The 22,761-nt window shown below is 39.6% G+C and overlaps 1 protein-coding gene across 3 annotated transcripts; it reads right to left on the bottom strand.

The window, feature by feature from the left end:
- Positions 1 to 48: 48 nt before the first annotated feature.
- LOC115024491 (myosin-binding protein C, fast-type-like) lies at positions 49 to 21,360 on the bottom strand. 3 transcript variants are annotated; one of them, XM_029456101.1, is made up of 29 exons: positions 21,223 to 21,340; positions 17,270 to 17,287; positions 15,785 to 15,805; positions 10,222 to 10,290; positions 9,972 to 10,120; positions 9,763 to 9,880; positions 9,603 to 9,651; positions 9,312 to 9,368; positions 9,038 to 9,207; positions 8,702 to 8,834; positions 7,985 to 8,109; positions 7,784 to 7,889; positions 7,120 to 7,289; positions 6,620 to 6,785; positions 6,393 to 6,499; positions 6,265 to 6,294; positions 6,008 to 6,150; positions 4,848 to 5,007; positions 4,609 to 4,713; positions 4,289 to 4,477; positions 4,042 to 4,176; positions 3,638 to 3,805; positions 3,373 to 3,461; positions 2,567 to 2,762; positions 2,294 to 2,433; positions 1,109 to 1,268; positions 835 to 971; positions 469 to 655; positions 49 to 216 (listed from the first exon to the last, which is right to left on the bottom strand). In XM_029456101.1, the coding sequence occupies exons 1-29, from the start codon at positions 21,242 to 21,244 to the stop codon at positions 185 to 187; spliced, it is 3,351 nt and encodes a 1,116-aa protein (XP_029311961.1). In that variant the 5' UTR covers positions 21,245 to 21,340; the 3' UTR covers positions 49 to 184. The 3 variants fall into 3 exon arrangements, with proteins under 3 accessions (XP_029311961.1, XP_029311962.1, XP_029311960.1); XM_029456102.1 differs by lacking the exon at positions 15,785 to 15,805 and having other exon boundaries at positions 21,223 to 21,360; XM_029456100.1 differs by lacking the exons at positions 17,270 to 17,287; positions 21,223 to 21,340 and adding an exon at positions 15,929 to 15,986.
- Positions 21,361 to 22,761: the final 1,401 nt, after the last annotated feature.

Here is a 22,761-nt window from a genome sequence, read left to right as displayed (position 1 = left end):
TGTGTGACTAAAAGAATATACATGAAAGAAAGAAAGAAGAAAGAAAACAACTTTTCAAAATAAACAATTATTTATAGCACTTTATCACTAAATTTTATTAGATTCACTCCATGACAGTGTGTGCTCTACGTACTAACATCCACGTTTGGTTCATATCATTTCACATTCTTTGCTGTTCGGTTTCTCACTTCTTGTCCTTTTCCGCTTCTGAGGCAACTGTGGGATGACAGCACAGATAATGAGAGTTAGACTGTGTTGAAATAAGCCCAAGTATTGTGTTTCATATCAACATTCAAACTATTTGATTGTGTTGGAACTGTTAACACATTCAACTTTTAGCTTGAACTACAACTACTAATCGTCTGTATTCCAAAAAAACTAAAGACAAACGGCACTCAAACCACCAAAGCTCCCCCTCCTCCATCATCCCTCCCCTCCAATCAGCCTCTGACCACCCTCTGTTCTTACGTCGGACGTTCAGCTTGCACTCCACTTCGTCCTTGCCCAGCTCATTGACGGCCATGCAGGAGTATTTTCCTGCGTCAAAGGTGCCTGGCTTGCGAATGTTGAGGGTCAACACTCCCTGGTTGTTCCGCATCAAGTACTTGGGATCCTCACCGATGATCATCTTGTTCTTCATCCAGACAATCTTAGGCTGAGGAAAAGTCAATTTGATATATAGTCAGATTGCAATAAATCCAATTCTTTGATTATAGAAGGAAGATTTTCTTTCAATGCGATGTCATTTGATATGAAACTTCAGGCCATAATTTGCCTCACCGTCAGCCTCCTCCTGTATCACGCTCCACATGCTATTTTAACATGCATATTTACCTTAGGGAACCCTTTGACACTGCAGCTGATGGCGGTGCTGTAACCGGCCACTACAGATCTGTCGACGAGGGGCTGAGTAAACTTGGGCACACAGGTCTTGTCTCTCTTCTTGAAGGGGATTTGTTTGATCTCCAGGCCTATGGAGAAGGATGGAAAGACAGGAAAACTTAGTCAACCCCCATAAATCAGTGAGAGAAATGTGGCACATTTGACAGGATAGTGTATCTACACTAAACACACGCACAAAGTACTGTACATATACATGTGGACACACCTGTCTTGCCAATGACAGCCGTGTTCTTGCTGTAGCACGGGTCATCGCTCAGGCCGCAGAGGTTTTCACTGTAGACGCGGAACATGTATTCATTGCCTATGATCAGATCTGAAGCTGTGGAGTTTGGCCGTCTGTTGTGCTCATAAACAGTGAACCATTCCTGGGGAAAGAAAAAGGTGAAAGTTAAGGTAAGACACTACAGGTGAATTGGGTAGGAATTTGAACTAAGCGATATCACCACAAGAAATCCCCACTTGATTACTTACATTAATACAATTTATTTATTATTGCAAGTTTTTTTTTTAAATGTTATGTTTACATATGGAAACGGGGCGTTATCTTATTAAATATGGTCTAATTTGCAAACATTCCCCGAACAGAAACCTGAACATTCGATAAAACTGAAAATACTGTCAACAGCCACTTCTTTGGAAAGACATGTTTTTTAAATCAGGCTATGAATGATATATGAACAAACCCCTCTGTAAAAACGAGGGGAATGATACTGGAAAGTTTGGTGTATGTAAGTACTACTGAAGTGCAGAATTATGGCTCAGAGAATGAGAGAAAACTTTCTATATCCTGTTTTATTTTGAAATGTTCCCTTCCCCTTGTGTCATGCCTTGTATTACTTCCTGCCCTTGTGTTTTTGCCTTCTCTCCCAGCTGTGTCTCGTTCCCTAGTTTAGTGTTTGTGTGTATATATCCCTGTCTGTCCCAGTGTTGGTAGTGTCTGGTAGTTTTATTTGTTACTTTGTATTTTTACTAGCTTTTATAAAAATAAAGCTCTCTTATTTTGTTAAAACATTTCGCAAGACACAACAGGTGAATAGAGTAAAAAGTGTATTTAAATAGATATCACCATGAAACTCCCCGGGCGCTATATTACAGCTGTCCACTGCTCCTAATACTAGGACGGGTTAAATGCAGAGTCTGAATTTTAACTGTGTGCTGTGCTTTGTAAATGTGTGACAATAAATAGTTGATTCGATTCGAATCCTCCATTGAAAATTTAAATACTTACACTAAAACAATTTTGCATTACAAGTGTCTCCTTAAATTGAGCATATAGAATAACTCAGCATTATTGTTGTGATGAAGGCTTTAAGTGCAGGTGACTGTAGAAATGATCTACTGTAGGTTTGAAACACTACCCCCCCCCCCCCCCCCCCTTTTCCTCTCTCACCTTAGTCTTCAAGTCTGCCTTTTGGATGGTGTATCCAGTAATCTCACAGTTGCCATCGTCTTTGGGGGGCTGCCACTCCGTTGCTGCATTGAATCCCCAGACTTCTGTCACACTCAGTTTCTGAGGAGGTCCAGGTTTATCTGAATGGATTACATTTTCAGAGCATTTCAGTTACAACACATTTGAGATAGTCCAAGGTGTATTTTGCAGACACTGACAGTTAAAGTTACAACATTTCAGCAGTAGAAGTAGAAACAGAAGAAGACACCTTACCAATAATCTGAATTACAATGCTGGCTCTGTCCTCCATGTTCTCGATTTTTAGCACCAGCTCATATTTTCCAGAGTGCTCTCTCTCCGCCGAGCGGATGAAGACGATGCTGTCCACGTTTGAGTTACGGACGCTGATCATTGCGGGATCAATGGGTTGACCATCCTTGAACCAGGTTGCGACAGGGCGTGGCTTACCCTATAAGACACAAAAGTTACCCATTGCTGAGGATGATGGAGAGATGTGACATAAACTCTTATCGGCACAACATCAAAAAAACTATTTTGTTTTGAAGTGGTAGATGATAACTTCTAATGTCTTACAGTACAGGCAGGAAAGATCCTAAACAGAAACATAACTTATGTTATAAGCTATATAAGTTAAGAGTATTTCTCACTTAAATAAGCGAAGGTCATGAAAGGGACACACTTACAATTATTAGTAATGCTTGAAAAAATCTAATGTGGCTTTTTCATTGAAAAAGTAGGTCCCCAATTTAGCATTACACACACTATAACACTGACTAATGATAGACAGTAAAAAAAAAAGCATAACCGGAGATATCATTTTGTTTTTCCATGCAGCTCCCTCTGGAGCCACAAAAGGCTTTATCATACTTTTTCAAATATGCAGTCGTACTGCACAACACCTGCAAACAGACTCCCTCTAAAGACAAAATGCCTATATTTGTTATAGTTTAAATACAAACCATTTTTCCTCTGGTATTCATTTTCATATTGTGTATTTTTTAGTACATGTTAACACATATACAATGTATTGAACAGATCTAGAGAGGTTTGTTCCTAACCTGGAAGGGGATGGTCAGGTTGATCTTTTCTCCTACTTTCCTGATGTACTTTGTTCTCAGATCACGAGGGAGCCGGATCTTAGGATACTCTAAAGCAGGAAAAGACATCTTATTAAAATTCAATGTATGATACTATGATAGGATTAAGAATGTGTCTGTATAAACCTTAACAAGCACTAAAAATGCTTTAGCTGAAGATGAGATATAATCCATAAAATATGTTTACAAATATTCTTTGACTTGCGTCTAATCTGGACTGACTCACCCATGATCTCACGGATGGTGACGGGCTGTCCCAGTGTAGCTGGAGGACTGCGTCCAGCGATGTTTACTGCCACTACCCTAAAGTTGATCTTCTCTCCCACGGGGAGGCCACGCACCACGAATCCTTGCCTCTCACAAAGTTCCTGGTTTGCCACCACCCACTCAGTGTCTGAAATAAAAGACAAATACATGCATTAAATCACAGTGAGTGGGATTTGAATCTTGTTATGTTTTATAGACATTATTATACATTAATTCTCTTATTTGGTCTATGACCTGTGCCATTTAAGAAGACTGACGTCAGGCTATCAAATACATGTCCTTGAGTTATAATTGGATTTGAGAATGTTGTTAAATTTTCCATGAATGCTCAACATTTGTAAACAGTATTTCTGGTTTCATCACCTCCTTCCTTGCAGTATTCAATGACATAGCCATCCAGGCCCCCAGCTCCAATCTTCTCCGGGGCGAGCCACTTCAGGGTACATGTGCTGTCTGTCACATCATGCACATTCAGACGTATTGGCTCACTAGTTGCAGCTGAGAGTGACAGAAAGAGAGACTCAAGATGGTCACTGGGTGGACTGTAGATGGGGGATTCACAAAGGGAAGAAGCTGAGGAAGATGGAGTTAAGATGGCTGCGATACGTACAGATAGGCATGAAGGCTTTGGAGTTGAGACTTGGCTGAGATAAGCCAATGCTGTTGATAGCAAACACCCTCATCTCATACTGAACACCTTCAATCATCCTCTTAGCCTCATATGTAGACGCTTCATATACATCAAAGTTGAGCTTTGTCCATCTGGAGGAGCCTTTCTTCTTCCTCTCCATGAGATAACCTATTGGAAGAAGAACAGAGAAAGTATAAACATGTGCAGAACAATAATTAAAGACACACAAAAACCCTAGAAATGTACATATACCCCAGCTCGTTAATTATGTAAAGGTTAAGACAAAATACATCCTTTACCTTTGAGTGGTGCACCGCCATCAAATTTGGGAGGATCCCAAACGATGCTGGCGCAGTCTTCTCCCACTGATGTGCATCTGACATTCTCAGGGGGGTCAGGGACATCTAAAATAAGATTAGAGTTAGTTTTAATATTTGAAAACTTGAATGTATGTAATGTAATGCAAAACGTGAATTGTAAACCACATCACTCCAAATCAGTTGCTACTGGTTGACATCATACTAAGATCTTTACTTACCCACAATTTTCACAAACAGCATGGCCTTGTCCTCTCCAGCAGGGTTGGTAACACAGATGGTGTAGTTGCCCTCATCTTCCCTCTCTGCCCCCTCTATAACGAAGCAGCTCAGGTCTTTCCTGGCCTCCACCCTCATGCGCCCTTCAGTGTCTGTAATTACCTAACAAACAAGAAATTGCAGCATCTAAGCGCCATGAAGGGTAACTCTTTCATTAATAAATCAAATCCGCATAGTACATCTGATGTGCTAAAGATGCAATGAGCAATTTCATCTTGACGAAACCACATCTGGGTCAAGCAGACCTAACTAAATAGCTCAGTGGGTGGCAAAGACTTTTGGGTGGTGTTAAATGTGAAACCAAAATCCACGTTTTCCAGTTTTCTTTAGTCAGGGCTAAGACTCTCTGAGGTGGAAGGGTGAAAACCACAATGGGGCATCTCTATCAAGGTTAGAAGCAGGGTTCACCCTAAATGCCTCTAAAAGCGGCTCACTGGCTAACCAGAGAGGGTTTGGGGGAAATCACAAGGGCTTTTGGGCCAATCTGAAGGGAATTTATGGTCAATATGAGTTGAAAAGAGGGAGACTTTGGCAGCACTTGGGCTCACTAGTGGTCACCAAAGTGTTACGCTGATGTGACAGAGTCAAAACAAGAAGCATGAAGTTGTCTAAATAGGGCACAGGCATATCCTGTTTCCAAAAAAGGGCACTTTGGCACTCCAACCAGAAACATCATGGACAGTCTCTTTCCTTTGCTCAGCTGGGCCTCTAACTGCCTGAGGGAACAATAATTCCCATTGGTTGGGTCACATCTCAACAGAACAGCAGTTTTGTTTTCTGGTGAGGTAGCATTTAACTGAAGCCCAGTGTAAGGGACAAAGAGGGAGATGGGATAGTGTGCACAAAACAATAAAAAAAAACAGGCCATACTGCACAAACATGTTAGGCTGACCTTCCAACATAATGGACGCCATGGTTATGAATTGATAATTTTTTTAAACATGATTTTCTAGTTACATATTAAAGTTGGCTGTTAGCTTATGTCTTCTGGACGACTTGTCTCTGATACATGCGCACACTCATGACAAGTTATGCTATCCAAAATGAATATATTCATTTAGTGATATACTGGAAAGTGACCCTTTACTTGTCACATCCTTACTTTATCTCCTTTCGACCAAACAACGGTGGGTGCTGGCTCTCCTGTGATCTCCACATCCAGACGGAGCTTGTTGCCTGCCACTACAATGATGGTGTTTTGGGAGACCATGTTTCCGGTGGTGTCCAGGTGGATCTTTGGGGGATCTGGTTAATGTACAACATACAAAGGGAGAGTGCATGTGGAATTGGGTTTGAGATATTAGGATTAAAAAGTGTTGTGTAAGTTTTTGTGAATTGAGGTAAATTAGGGCTACCTACCTTGTCTAGGCACATAGTCGACCTTAATTTCTGTTTTGAGAGACAAAAAAGAGTTGACAACATTATGTAGGCTGCTAATGATTAATGCATCCACGATAGCACCTTTGTAATCATTCTTCCTTTCTCACCCAAGAAGTTGAGTTTGGCAGAAATTGACAGAGCGTATCCATCAGGAATAAATGAGTAGTCTCCAGCATCCTCTGGCTTCACATTATCAATAAGCAGCCTATGAAACCTGAAACAAGCAACGGAGAAGATATCCGTAAAGAACATGAAATAAAGACAATATTTAGATAAACACAGGATGCGTTGGATGTGACGAGAGGAAATGAAAAATTAAAAAATAATCTTTTACCTTCCAATGTGAGTCATCTTGATGCGTTCGGTTGGCAAGACTTCCACTCCGTCTTTGAACCACTTTCCTGTGACCTTGTCATCAGACACCTCACACTTGAACAAAGCCTGGTCTGTTGCCCTGACAGTGAGATCAGCAATGTCCTGCAACACCTCCAGTTGTTTTTCTGATTAAGACATTGGAAAAACAGTTCAGGCGGGAGAGAAGAGCGTGTGAAGGTAGGGGGGAGAGGGAGGGTAAGGTTCATGATGGCAACATCTTGACACCCACTGCCATGAGTTGTTAGTTTATTTGTAAAGAGAGGCGTTAAGCCCTCGGGCCAGCAGTTAAATTCAGTTGCATCCTCAGCACTGCATTAAAACTAAATAGAGTTAATATATATGAAATAAAGTCTGTGCACTGATTATTTTTAACAAACTAATCCAAAATCAAACACTTAATAATTATACACTTTATAAGCTAAGTGATCTATAAGTAAATAATACATTTTCCAATGGTACCTTCCACTTCCAGTTCTCCTTTGGTATGCCCCCCATTTGTCCAAGCATGGTACATTCCAATGTCATCCAGCGTGGACTCCAGGATGATAAGGGTATGCTTCCTTCCATCTTTCTTGAAGCGATACTTTGGGGATTCTGCGTCTTTGTGAAGCTCTATATCCTCATAGAACCTGGAAAATATTAGAAAATTAGCACATCTCTTTCAAACATGCCACTGCTAAATGTTTAATACTAAATAGTAACAGTGAGCATGCATGATTGTGATGTACTTTGTTTAAATAAACAAACACACATACACATACTTTCAAAGGTCCCCAGGACGTGACAGTCTTAACAGAGTGTTGTCCCCACAATGTGACAAATACCAGGATACACACACACACACACACCCTGAAATCTTACATCACCCTCGTGAATTGTCATCTATCATATTGCATAGTAATGATTATTGCTAACACATGCTAACTGATCAATACACTCATTTATACTTTCAAAGTTAGTTGTGCTTCCACATTCTGAACAGAAATTGTGTTCAAACTAAAACTGACATCAAACTATGACCTCGACAGATTCTACAGCACAAGAACTAGTTGAGTTGTGGACATTTTTAATGTTCTTCTATATGGAAGCAAAGGCTATATTGCTAAAATACATATATACTGACCACATGACGTGGGCACCCTCCTCCGACACCTCAATCTCAAACTCCACTCTCTCTCCAACAACCACGTGATAGTCATCCATCAGCTTGGTGATGGTCACAGGGGGCTCTGGGCAGGGCAGAGAGGTTAACGTCATAATGTTTACAAATTAAAATTAATCATGTCAGATTTTTATTGCTAATGAACTGTCAAAAATGTTGCACCTTTGACGAACACCTCTGTGAAACACTTGTCATCGCCAACCACACACTCATACGCAGCGTCATCAGCCAGGCTTGTCCTATTGATGGTGAGTGTCCTGGCATTCCCGCTTGCCTCCATGATGTACCTTGGAAAGTGAAAAATAGATTAAATGTATTTCTTTATAAAGCCAAAGACATGTTTTAGTACAAATGTCTTCATGAAAAATATAAAGTTTGGTTAAATTTAAAATATAACTTAAGGAGATGTTTCTAATTATTTAGTTTTTTGTCTAACAGACCCAGTTCATGTATTTTCACCTGAGCCCTAGACTTGTCTCACATTCAGACCTTCAAATTTAGAAATTAGAGGTCCTTTTTTCCTGGGGGGTGTATCTTCAATGGTTTACATGGGGCATAAGATGTCTTGGCAGTGAGACTTGCTTATTCCTCTGGGAGGCTCCTTATGACCGTTTAAAAATAAAACGTGTTGATGGCTCCGTCATTTCTGAGCATGACTTTGTGGCGCAGATCATTTTAGCTTGGTATTTTTAAAACACTGTCTATCAAGTCCGTCTAACCTTGATGATTAATGTGATACAGCACGAGCTTGCATGGAGCTTAGCAAGGGGAAAAAAGACACTTAAAACAAATCTAGGTGAACTAACGATACAATGGTGTGTGTGTGTGTGTGTGTGTGTGTGTGTGTGTTTGCGTGTGGTTATGCTTTTAGGCATGTACTTGGCTGAGGGCTTGATCTCCTGGCCATTCTTCAACCATTTGACAGGGACGTCAGGATCAACCACCTCACATCTCAGGACAATCTTCTTGCCTTTTTCCACTGAGTAGCAAGAATCGAGTCTCTTCAGAAAAGCTGGGGTGGCGGGTAGAAAGGGAAAAAATCAGTTAAAAAAACCTCACATCTCTTATTTTCTGTGTCCAGTTTCATGCTGCCCTTTCTCTTGCCTACTTCCCTCTTCCCCTCCCCTGAGGTTAACTCTCACCTCCTAATTATTTTCCTTCATCACTCCTCTATCTCTCCCCCTCCCTCTTCATTTCCTGCTTGTCCCCACATACCCTCGCTATGCTTGGGCTCGACGACCTTCATCTTTTTCAGACGTTTCAGCATGCCCCTCAGGTCAGTGATGCCATACTCAAAGGCGATTTTCTCATACTCGCTCGGGTGGGCACTCTTAAGCAATTCCCACACGTCAATCTCTGGTACCTCTTTTTGAGGTCTCTTCTTCCTGTCAATCAAGGGAAAGAGATATGTGTGAGAAATAAAAGAAAAAGAAACAATCTTACTTTGTGTTTGATAATATTGCAAACCAAATAATGCTCAGCTTCTCACTTTGTGGCTTTCAGCAGAGCACTAAAATCCAGATCTCCGTCATCCTCTCCACCATCCCTGTGTGTGTGTGGAAACAGACATACGGTACATAAAGCATATAGTGTAGGCGTAATAACATGATAAAAACATGGCATATACAACATATGGTGAAAGACACATTCACACACACTTTATAAATAGTCTATGTATGCTTTTCCCCTCTTGTTTATTCACATAAACACACACACACACACACACACACACACACATACAATACTAGACAGGCTGAAATGCAAACCCCAGTGCGCTTACGCTCTCTTGAAGGCAGAAAAAATATCTGCCTGCTGCTCCTGCTGTGCAGCTGTAATGAGAGAAGTTGCAGAGGACGCACATTAGTACTGGATCAGATCAAAACATCAGCATGTATGGATACTGTGGCAGCCTCAGCAGGCCAGAGTCCGCTTTCACTCACCCTCAACAGAGACCTCAAAGGTGGAGCTGTCACACTTGTCTTTTGCCGTCACCTCGCACCTGTAGCCGCCAGCATCTCCAGCGACCACTTTGATGATCTTCATTTCATAAGTATAGATCTGAGGGGAGGGAAGGAATGTTGCTTAATTACTTCTTAGTTACTTAGTTATTTCTGAAGGAAGAGGATCATATTCTCTGTCTAACACCAACCTTAGTATTCCTGTCATAAGTTTCTTTGAACTGCATATGTTTTCCAGCCTTGCTGCCAAGATCCAGCCATTTGCCCTTTAACCATTTCATGGTGGGTTTTCTTGTCAGGGTGGTCGAGTCCACCTTCGCTATGATAGTGACATCCGCTCCTGCCATTCAAAAACAATTAACTCATATAACATTACATAATCAGGTTTACACATTATGGATTGCTACTGTTTTCTGTCATCCATCTTTTAGCGTTTCTAACCTGCAACACCGGCTATATTCTCTGGTGGCTTCTCGACAAAGAGCCCAGTGAGCTCATGCGACCCCGACTCTAAAGAGAAGGAGAAAGAAATGAGTTCACTTGCTCTAAAAACAACACAAATAATCCCTTGAATGGCATTGACAAAGTCCACAGTGTGCAACAAACTAAAGAGCAAAGGACAGCAAAATGCTCGGACATTTTTATGAACCAGGAACAATTTTTAATCACACCTGCATACACAGACTTACATACGGTATATATATGAAACATATATATAATATATGACAGCAAACACTTAATAACAAACCAAAAGAATTTGGCTAAAAGGACTAAAAGACAGCAGAGGATGTAACAGTTTCTACAAACATGTACAACATATATGTTGCTTTTATGTTTAACTCTAGCTGTAAGTTATCATTATCAATGTTTAATCAAATCACAAATTAGCATTTTGTCAAAGCTACATCACAATTATATATCAAAACCAGTTGTACTGTTGCAGAGTTAGGGATAGGCTTCTCTTCCTAAGAAATGCATTTGTTGTATATACCATGCTTGTCACAAATGTTATTATTTCCTCTAGTTTTACACTAGCTTTTAAGCACAATTAGCCATGTTCTGGCTTTTCTTGACAAATAACATTAGAATTATGTAAAGTAAATCTTCTGTGGCATTGTTTTGACTTTATAATAAGTTACTTTGTCATAACAGATACAAAATATGCTTTATTTTATTTGTAGTATAGTATAAATAGTTGTTTATATGAAAGAATAGTCATATTCTAAGTTTTCCCCCCCATGTTATCCTGAACAGTTGCAAATATAATTACAGTAAATGAGACATTGAACATATATATAATGCTTCAGAACACACTAAAAACCTCAATGTACACAGCTCCAAACATATGGTCGTGTCTAGATGCTAACCCTTGATTTAAGAATATTTTTGCATGACTTGATACCAAACGACCTATCCTAAGAATAACCATTCAAGCTCAAGTCCTAAGAATAACCATTCAAGCTCAATGCCTAACTCTAACCATTTCACGAGAGTTTCTCAAATCGAAGGTTAACATCGCGACACGACCCCGAACACGTACAAGGACAAGAGAGCAAAGTGGATGGGTTTCATGAATTCAGGCAAACAAAAGTTCCAGAGACACATAACTGCTTCAGCAAAGTATCATAACCAATAGTATAATAGTATAACTCTTCAAACAAGTGCACCTGACCTCCATACATCAGCATGTATTACCCAGAACAACGATTTAGCCATTAAGGTGCAAATCAGTAAACAATGAATACTTGCCATTAACATTAGCATATAAATAAAGTCATGCTATAAAGTGCAAATCCCTGCTTAGTTTCATATACTTGGCCCTAACAAATCCAATGAGTTGACGTCATCATGTTGCATTATATTTATATACACATAATAACACATAGGATGCATACATCTGTATTTCATAATATTTCACATTTGCATGCAATAGATAGTCACAGTCCCACGCTGTGCATTTAGGTCACCCTTACCCTCCTCTGCAGGGTTTGCCCCAGCTGGGAAAAAAACATATGGAAGTATAACAATTTGCGGTTATACTGTACCATAGGTTGATGTAAACTCTTCAGGTAAAACAAGGCAAGTGAGCAGCAATTACAGAATGATTATTCTGTAGAATTATTACATTAATATGCCACACAGTGAAATGCAATCAAAACAGAATCAAAATCGTGATTGTTAACAGAAAGTAATCATATATGTTGATTACTGCAATTTTATTCACCAAACGTATATATTGAAATCACGATGATTACTTCTTTTGGACTGATATTGCAAGGCTACATGTCACAAAGGAGGCAATTACTTTACCCCATACAAAGCATGTGTGCACGGCTTAAATCAACCACTGTAGAATGACTTAAAATACATGTAGTTTACTTTCTAGTTTAGTTTAGTTTATGTGTTATGAATATAATAAGTTGTAATAAAGTATGACGCACTGCAATCTCAAGATACCCTAAGATAGAAACACATCTCTGGGCAAACTGTACACTTGTGCTCTTATAACATTCAAAATGTTTCCAATACTGGTGCAAGTGCCCCAAAACAGTCGCAATTGGCCAAATGATGATAATCCCCTCCTACACACATTAAACCCCCATGGGTATGGCTTGAAACAGCCTTGGTATTATAAGCACTTCCCACACAGATATTCCACTCTAATAAACACAAAGGGAAAGGACCGGGGATCAAACAAATGGTAGACATGAAAAATCTAATCAACACCAATGTCTCCCATGTACAAAGTAAAAACCGTCCTCCCACAAGGTGTATCTTTGATACTTTGTAATTAAGATCACATCCCAAGAATAACTCAAAACATTTCATAGCACTAAGGTAAATGGAAGATTGGGTTTTGTATAAGCCTGTTCCCATGGCTAAAATTGGATATGGAAGGCATGGCATCGGAACTTGAGTTCTGACCAAAGAACCGTCTCCTCCGATTTCCCTTTGAACGTTCCTCAGCTGCTGTCTCTGGATTAGGCCTAGCGTGCTAGACATGTTACCAACCCGCTACAATGTTGAATTAAATCTCCTCACCATGTAAAATTACCATTTTGCGAAACCTAGCTTGCCCAAGAGAAACAGTGCTCCCACTGTGGTAAGCGAAAGGCTGATAGTGAGAACCACAAGGTGTTTCTATTGTGCGGAGTTTCCACTTGCTGAGCCATTTCACTTCTTTGTTTCACGCTCCAGTTTCCCCCTAATCATGTGCTGCCACCATTTCTTGTCTTTTCTTTCCACTATATGTGTCACAGCTTATGCTGAGCTTCGTCTGGAACAGCTGCTGAACAGTATACCTTTCTTCCCTCTGGGCAACCGATGCTACTGTACTGTAGGAGGAGCTTGCAGAGTACAACATTAAGTGATGGGTATTCAGGCCAGGCAAGAATAATGATGAGATGGAAACTTATAAAGGCTTAAAAAAGAGATAAATCGACGGAGGGAAGCTTCCAGAAGCATCGAATGACCCATTCCACAGGCAAGTTATGGTTGTGACATCCAGAGCAGTAGCCAAACTTAACATTTAATGACCACATCTTGACCTCCTTCTTTCTCAGCAGGCCATACTTCAGGGTAAGTTTTAGATCACCAGCCAACAACCCCCCCCCCCCCCCCCCCCCTCCTGCAGCCTGGCTACATCCTCTCCTCTACATACCCCAAAGTCCATTCCCCAAGTCTTGCCACACTGGTCAACTAGCCAAAAAAGGAAGCAGCCATGAAGGACAATTTGTCAAGCCTCCTGGCCTACCAGGTTAAATGTGGTAAAGTTGCCAAGAGACTTACTACTGCCACTGGTTAAGTCTTACCCAAGTGGTGGTGTCCAAGTGGAGAAAAGATTGTTAATATCAGAGTTTCCCCTCAGGCTCCGCAGCTACAGGATATTTTACACACATTTCGAAGGGCACCACAAGGAATGAGCAGCCTTAAGCTCCCTGGCCGTCCATAACCTTTCTCCATTGAATCTCCTCTGATCAGTGGAAACAGAGCAGACGTTCAACGCATCGCTCGGGGAGCTGTGCCCCTGAAAGACCATGGCGGACAGGGACAGATTTGTATCTTGAATAAAAGCTCTTGAATTTCACTTGTAAATCCTGTTGTGGTGCAACCCCAACATTTTTAGACTGCTGCCAAACTGCATGGCTGTGATACACAACCATGGTTTAGTTAGTAGACCCTCTACAGGCCTTTGGCCTTCAGATAAAGGATATGACATGACCCAGTATGTCTTTTCCTGTTTGGAGGCATTGACTTTGATGTGCTGACTATGATATATTGGATGAACTCACTGCTTGAGCTCTCATTGCCAATTCCTAGTGCAGCGTAATGTTAATAAAAGTGTCATATAATCAGATGACACTGTTGTTAGCTGCAACAGCTGCCGTTGTTCCACGATAACTGTGACACATATAGCACAGCTGTGTTTCCACTCTCGTTGTTTAAATTGCCAGAGGGGCAGAGGCAAAGGGGAGTGGGTATCATAGCATACAGATGGGATGGCAAGGGCAGCACTCTTCATATGGGGAAACAAATTCTGAATTGCTGAAATAACATAAACACCATTATTTGTCAGTGAGGACACAGGTGAACGAGACAGGGATAGCACCACACACTAAACTGCAAATTAGACCACTCGTTTCATCTCTTTGACGTAGCCAAGGATCTGGTGAGCTGTAGACGTGAGGTGCAGCTTATCCTGAAGGTAACTACTGCAGAGCGGCAAGAAGCTGCAAGCTCCGAGGGGGATTTTTAGAAGTTTTTTATCATGGGATCTGTAAGTACTAAAGCAAGCGGAGCCACCCTGCATACTTTTACTACATTTTACATTTCGGGCCTTGCATCTAAGATTTTTTAGAAACAATACAACTTGTCTTTGTCTTTGGTGATAGTGAGTCAACAACTTTCCTACAGAGGAAACTAAGAAGTATGTTTTAAGAAGGCTTACATACGACTTTGGAAATCAGCTCACTTTCTAAAATGATAAAAAGCCATTTGAACGATTTCCTGCCGTAATTTCAGTCCAAATTGAAGTAGGCCAAAAGATTTCAAATAATAACATAGACCTCGGTCCACTTAACACTTTAAATATTATGTGGAGTCACATAATACCAACGTTATACACAATGTTATAAACACTCAAAACATACTTTTGAAAGGGCAAAAGTAATTTATCAACGGACACATCACTATAATCTTTCCTTACCATCCCCATCAGCGTCTGAATCTGTTGCAGACAAACAAGGAAGCACACTTAACTTAACGAAAGAAAGCAGCTAGGAAGCAAATGCTTGTTGTTGCACATGAGATGTTGTACAGTTGCAATGAAGACCAATAAACAAACAGAAAACAGAAGCCCCATGCACCATCACATTTCAAATAAAGATGTTTTATAATAAATAAATACTTGAAACACAAAAAATGGAACACATACATTATAGAACTGACCATGTTGCACATACTGTAAAACCAAACCAAGCTTAAATTCACAAACAGCATATACTACACAGTATATGTATATATCAGTACAGTGATGACAAACAACATACGGCATTCAACATTTTTTTTATTTGATTTCTCTGTAGCATGAATGTTTTTTATGGGATTGATTTGCTAACTCAAAGCTCAACCTTCCACCATTTCTGGATTCTGGTGTGTTTTGGAGTTGATTTGTTAATCCCCTCCCCTAGCCTATTGTCCTCCAGGTAATTGAGTACAGTCTCAAACCACATGGGACCACACAGATTAAGGATTATATAGCTTTTGAATAAAATTTGGTTTGCATATGAATTTGTGTATTTTTGAGGTGTTCAAATATACATTTCGCAACGTTATGCAGGTCATCTGAGACCAAATAATGAAGGATCTTTAAAAATAAGACATACAAGAGTCATGCAGATACTGTCATTTCCACACTGAGAGGCAAATGTATGCACTTTATGTGAATACATTATATGGATAATATATTAAACTCGAACATTCAATGTACAGGATTCTGCCTTACCTCCGTCTGTGGGGGGTGCATCTATGGGAAATGAATGAAAATTAGTTCCCAGTATATATATCTGTAATTATTAACCATATCTCGTCATATTTAAGGAAGCTGAGGAGATAGAAGGTTTATTTCCTAACACTAAGAGGTGCCTACCATCGTTCTCTGGCTGCGGTTCAGCTGCGCAAATAAAAATCATGGTTGAGTGATTGGAAACAGGGAATGGATGATGAGAACTTTACATTTCATTTCTCCGGATGAACTCAACCAGAACACATAAACATAGAACACTTGCAGATAATTGCTCACGCTTCACATGCCTGCACTAAAATGTAACCCAAAGGTCATTACGAGAGTTCACAGATGTGGAAAATGCATCCGGTTGCAGTCAGTCGGTGTACATATTAGAATCCACACAGATGGCTTGTCTTCACACATATAGATCATTTCTGTGCAATCCAAAAGAAACAAGTCCAAGATGCTAAACAACATCAAAATCAGATTTTGTTTTCAACAACATAAACAACATTAATACCCATTAGACTGGTCATCAACACACATGGATTCACATGATGCTGCGATACACGGTTCATACATGTGCAGAGTGCATAACATCCCTTTGTTGATTTCTGACACTGGATTGTTAAATAAACTGAGGAAATAAAATCTGTTACCACACACTCAATTTCACATGTGACGCATGCTAGCTAAGAAATGCAAACACGCTGAATCAAAGTGGCATAATAATTGCATTATCCCCCTTTAGCGGCTTCATGTTGTCTCGTACGATGTGATTGACTTATAGGCCTATCGTCTTGACTCAGTAATTGCTTGACTTATTATCTATAGCAAAACCACTTGTTCTGTATTATTCAGATAATTACCCTGACTGATTAGTCCAAATGCATTTCTCAACACTCAACTCAAATCCACTCCATGTCACATGTTAACACTGTGTGAGTGCACTGAATAACTCAGTCACAACAAAAGGGGGAGGAATAAAAAGAAAATCATTGTCCCTCACCCTCTGCCGTCGGCTCCTCCGGCTCTAAAATGTGTGGATTTTTGTTAGACATCGCAAATAAAAAGTAATACTATGGTAACCCCTTTGGAAAACGTATATTTAATACACTCCGACAGCTGAGCAAATAGTTTCTATTGATGGGTAACACATAAAATCCAGACGGGTATCACATGACCATACTCAAATATGGCTTGTGAAAACCAAAGCATTTTTATTGTGCCATCTGTGTTGTTACATCATTTGAAGACAGTTGAGTAAACAGCTTCAGTAATCTGATAATGTACGGTGTAACAGATCCTCGGTGAAATTTCCTGAAGGTAAAATTATAAAAACATAGAGCCTGCGTTTGAATGACAGCGGCGGTTGATATGTGAGCCAAAGGGAAAATGTGGAAGCGATAATCAAATCACTATGTGGTCATTTAAGGATCACCAAAAGGTCAGTAGGCAAATTGTGTGGATCAGCTGACTTACCCTGCCCCTCCGGTTTATCTGAGGGTTAGAAACAGAATAAGACAACGATTAGAAACTGCATTTTGTACACAATTAGACAAATTAACAACATATCTGTTTAAAGTCATTTGTTTGTTTTTTGACAGATGGGTTTATATAAAATTGTTATTTCAGGAATGTTTATAGTATATCTGATTTAATGGCAAAGCTAGTAATGTTGCACCATACACCTACACCTACTGGGTAACAGGAATACATTTTGTAATTACTTCAACGCCCACTGATTTTATTCTACAGAAAGTTCTTCACCGATTGGCAAGAAATGTTTCTACGGCCACATCGGAGCCATAGAGGATGACAAATAGTCAATTTGGTTTGAGGGTGGAGCGTGGTGGGTGTAATTGTTGAGACCTAAATCTGGTAAAAGAAATTCTCAACTGAAATAGAGACGTATAATATACCAAACTCCTCAAGTGTCTCCCTGGAGGCCACTGCAGGAGCTGCTAAAGGCCAGGGACGGTGTCTTATGTTCTCCCTGAGGTCATATCACGTTCCTTGAATAGTCAGACCCACTTGACCTTGTGAGCTTTTCTCGTCACTTAGGGTTTCCCTTAAAGGTATTGCTGTAGTTGGTGTTGTAAAGTAAAGAGTATATGTTCTTTTTCTTCTCTCATACAGCAGTGTAAACACACTGCTACGTGCAGCCCATACGGCTTCTTACGTAACAGTTAGTCTTTGTTACTTAGAGCTCAGAGACGTGTTCTGTTACTTTGTCTGTGCAGAAAGAGAAAATGTGCAAACTCTAAGACTTTGGTGTAAATACTTAACACTTCCCGTGAGAGGCTTTAACACCTGCATCGAGTGTAATTCTATATCAGCATCTGCTAAGTCAATCCACTTGGGGTGAGAATCTTGATTATCTTCAACAAGTTTGTGATAAAGCGGGGTAATCAACTTTCTGAACAGCTGTTCCTCACAGTTTAAATGTCCCCCTCAGAGACGCTCTGTGGTTTCATATATTGGCAAAGTTGTCAAAGTTGTTGTAGATGTATAATTAGTAGATATGCTTCTTGTTGTTTTTTGTTTCCTTCGGGGAGATTTCTTTCTTTTATTGTGTTCCTTCTTTTGTGAACACGCTCTCTGTAGTATTACATACTGTAAGTGTCTACCTTTAGTTTATTTCTGGAAGCATAATGAGTCCTGAATATGTATTTTAATATGTGTAGTTCCTCTGGCTTTGTTTCCAAGGTCAGTTAAGGTACTGCAGGTCTTCACCTCAATGCCTGTGTACTTTGCGTGTTTACCGCTGACAGTTCGATTTACAGTGTGTGTAATGAGCCTGACGTAAACTAAGCTACGAAGAAGCCTGACCTCATAACAACATTGACCATCGCTCGGTGCCAACGTGCAACAAAGACATTATGACGATATCTCAGCAACACATCATTCATCTGTTAGTTTTGATCTGCTACAAGAAACAGTTTGTAGCGTGTAGCTACATGTCAGAAGAAGAAACAACACAAATGATAAGTGTGTCTGCACATTTTATATCATTTTAAGAATCAATAAAAATGCTCTTTACCTTGTAAAATTAAGGTATTATAAGACACATTAATTAAGGAATATTAGGTGTGAGTTACAGCTGGAAAACTTTTATTTTGTGTGTCTCCATTATTAAAAAATATATTTTTGTGGAAGGGCTTTCCTGTATAGATTTAGGATTTCAGATTGTGCCTTTATGCAAGGTTTAAATATTATAGATACGCTTGTCATGCCAGGGTTTTTGTATCCTCAGAAAGATTAACAGCATTCAGGGAAACTTCACGGAGCAGTTTTGGTTCAACTTTGGCTTCATAGTGTTTCACCGGGTCATAACGATGAGAGGAATTACGCCCATGAATCACATTACCGCCAGACCACTGACTAGAAAACTGTCGTGTGCTTGATTGACTGCATTAGGGAACTTTCTGGATGGAAGTGATAAATTACATAATGATTTATCTAAGATGGGAGTTACAGCCAAAATTTCATACGCTCGGGTGTGTGAGACTCATGAAACTTCTGAGGAAGAAACACAAAACTGAGTGGAGAAGGTCAGGGGTTATTGGCGAGTATTTTTAGCCGTTAGCTGAGGGCGAGATCCAGCTGCTAAGTGAAGCAGCACAGAAAACGTTTCAACTGCGTGTAAATACGAAAATAAATCACAGCATGGGGAAGTAAGTGGTTTTAGACTGTAAATTAAACTGACCTTCATACTCAAAGCTCTGCAGTTGGCTGGGAATGACAGAGCGGCGGGAGGTGCAGACATACAGTAAGGAAAGTGGGATCGTGTCCAACACGGATAAACTCTCTGGCTGTATAAGGTGAATAAAAGTAGTGCCTAGTTATGTTTCTGAGATAGAAATAAAAAGGGCCTGGCTTAGATCTTTGAAGAGATTAGCCCAGAGACAGGTGCTGAGAAGAAGAACCAAATAGGAAAAGTATAATTAGGAGCAATGTGCTAACAAGTCCAGCAAAGCCCCTTCATTTAACTAACAGCACGGTCGGGTTAGAAATGAGCTTGAAAGGCTCAACACGCTTCTTCTTCTTGGCCTGTAAAACTCGACTCCTCTAACAGACTCATCCGCTACGACTGTCACTTATCTTAAGTTTCTGTCACTTTAGATTTAGAGCCGCACGGGGTCAAAGTGAGGACGGCTCCAGAAAGTCCCGACAACTATTTATGAGAAAGTAGCATTCAGCCAAGGAAGCCAAAAGCCAGTTTAATTTAAGAAAATGTGTTTTCCAGACTATCACAGCAGCAATAAACAACTTTAAATTAGTAAAATATTATATGAAATCAGACTCTCTTTGTATTTTCTGCCAGCGTTTGCTTGTTTAATCATTAATATGAAATGTTTTCGTCAGCGTTAATGTAACTGTTCACACACACACATGCTGATGAAGTATGAATAATGTGGACTATTGTGAACTACATGAAGCAAAATGAGTTACAGCCGCTGGCATGAAACATAACCTCCATACAGCACAGACGTAGTACAGATATAGCTGCAGCAGCAGCGTTAACATATGAGCCTGCTCTACCTGCTGTAGTTCATTTGGAAGTTTTCCAGTTTAGTCAGCAAGATGGGGCTCTTTCTGGGCCTATGTCAGTAGCATACTAATGATGTCATAGCAGCTGGCTGCGTGATAATTTATGGACTTTCAAATATTTTCTATGGTCATGATAATATGTAGCCAAAGAGGCAAAATGTTTGTCTTTATCTGTTTCGCCACTCCACGAGGAACAAAGAATCTTAAAAGAATCATAAAATAACACTTTTGCATATTTTGAGATAAGTATTTGGTTTTGTTTCATTGTCATTTTGATATCTAAAGTTTGACTATTTTGAGGAGTGGATTAAAAAACATAATCTAATTTTACAGAAATAATTTTTTAACATGTTGTTCCATCTATTCTAGTTTATATTATTTGTCTCCTTTAAAAAGAATATCACTTCTGCTTCAACACAGTCAGCAATGAGGTCATCTGAGAGTGTTTTCCTCAGCTGTGCTGTGCTACCTGTGGATCACAGGGTTTGACTTGTTGGTCTGAAACTAATCCACTTTCATCTCAACCAGTTTGTATCATCTGTTTCTTCTACAGATACATCAAATCTAAAACCAAAAATATTTTTTTTTCATCAGATCATCTTTTTTTTATTACACATTATAAATAATAAAGTACATATATAAATAAGAGATGTAAGGCATATGACAAAATACAATAATTCTATATTTCATTAATTAAAAAATATGACATTTTACTCTTTTCTGCCACATCTTCAGGTAAAAATAATTTATAACTATTACAAGCAAATATATCTCCACCCAAACCAGGCAACCCAAATCCAAGCATCAGCATTGCCACTGAAACCACCAGGCTCCAAACTAATTACAATGAATTATGCTTTTGACAAAAAATATCTGCATACCTTTAGAGACTGGTTCAGGCATGGTTATCCTTGTGTCTCCTCTTTGCTGCTGTAACTCTGAGAGCTTGTGGTGCTTATTCCTTTTATTTCTTCCCTCGCTCTCTGTTATTCAAAGCTCTCCTGGCACTCAAGTCACACACACCCTCCAGTGAGCGAGGAGCGCAGGAGTGTCTGACGACACCCTTAAGGAAATCAAGAAGAGCAGCACTCAGAGTGCGAGCGTGATAAGGTGCAGAGACAACAGGGTGAGCTGGTGGTGGCAAAAGGGTGCTTACACATTAATGATGAGATTAATGGACTGACTAAACCTGTTGAGCTGTAGAACTACAGAATAAACCGAGATGACCAACAAGTGACTCAATGTTTTACACTTTATCTAGCACCTTCTGATGTTACGCTAATCTTTGGATTATCGGCTCTTATAACCGACATCAAGAGCAGGATTTGCAAGTATTTTTTGTGGTTTCTTTTAGTACACTAGTACACTTGAGACTGCTCGAGATGGACTGCATTGGCTGTAGAAACGAATCCAAGTAAAGGTAGACACAGACAAATAACAATTTGAAAGGCAATTTTTAATACGGTCTGTTATCAAACGTTGCATATTATTACACGGTGCGAAAAAAACATCTTGATCTTTTATTTAAAGGAATAGTTTGGAGCTTATTCGCTTTCTTGCCGAGTTAGCGGAGAAGACAGATATCGCTTTTTTATCTGTACGGTAAATATGAAGCTGGAGCCAACAACTGCTTAGCTTAGCTTAGCATAGCAGACTGGAAACAAGCGGGAAACAGTTAGCCTTGCCCTCTCCAAACCTTACCTACAGGCACCACTAAAGAAAACTAACCACCATGTTCAATTTAGTTTGTACAATCCATACAAAAGACAAATCCATTTCATGGGGGATCATGTATATATGTATGTATATGCCTGGTAATTAGTTTTGTTGATAGAACCATGCTAGCTGTTTTCAGTCCTAATGCTAAGCTAAGCGGCTGCGGCTTTTTATTTAGCGTAAAGATGACAATAGTATCAATCTTCTCATCTAACTCTCTGAATAAGCGTATTTAAGAAAAACTATTAATTGAAGTAAAATTAGAAATAGCGTAAAAATACTCCATTACAATTAAAAGTCTTGCACTCAAAATCAAAGTACACAAGTGTAATCAGCATGATGTAATTAAAGTATTGCACATAAATGTAGATTACACCGGGCCACTTGTCATATTGTTACAGTATCACACAGTGTTTAGTAGTTTAATCTGTAAGAATGCATCACATTTGAGAAGCTGATGAAATATTTATTCTGCATAATGTTAGTAAGTAGCGAGTAATCTTAGCTATCAAATTGATGTTATGGAGTAAAACATTTATACATTATTTAAGTGTAGAGTAACTGTCCTAGTTGTACTTTATTTAAGTGTAAAGTACAAGTAGCTCAAAATTGTACTTTGGTACAGTAGTTGAGTAAATTAGGCCTACTGTATAACATCCGACCACCTCTGGTTGGTTTCTGTAAATGCAGCCTGATATATAAGG

The sequence above is a fragment of the Cottoperca gobio genome, chromosome 19, assembly GCF_900634415.1.
Source record: "Cottoperca gobio chromosome 19, fCotGob3.1, whole genome shotgun sequence".
NCBI lineage: Eukaryota > Metazoa > Chordata > Actinopteri > Perciformes > Bovichtidae > Cottoperca > Cottoperca gobio.
This window is presented reverse-complemented; position numbering and strand designations above follow the sequence as displayed.

Bases quoted from the DNA above. Each gene is read 5' to 3' on its own strand.
- LOC115024491 (XM_029456100.1), bottom strand. From the start codon at position 15,971: ATGATTTTTATTTGCGCAGCTGAACCGCAGCCAGAGAACGATG. The intron at 9,208-9,311 runs GTGAGAAGCTGA...CTTGATTGACAG, and splicing joins GCTCTGCTGAAAGCCACAAA to GAAGAAGAGACCTCAAAAAG. The intron at 6,500-6,619 runs GTAAAAGATTAT...TGCTTGTTTCAG, and splicing joins AAGATGACTCACATTGGAAG to GTTTCATAGGCTGCTTATTG.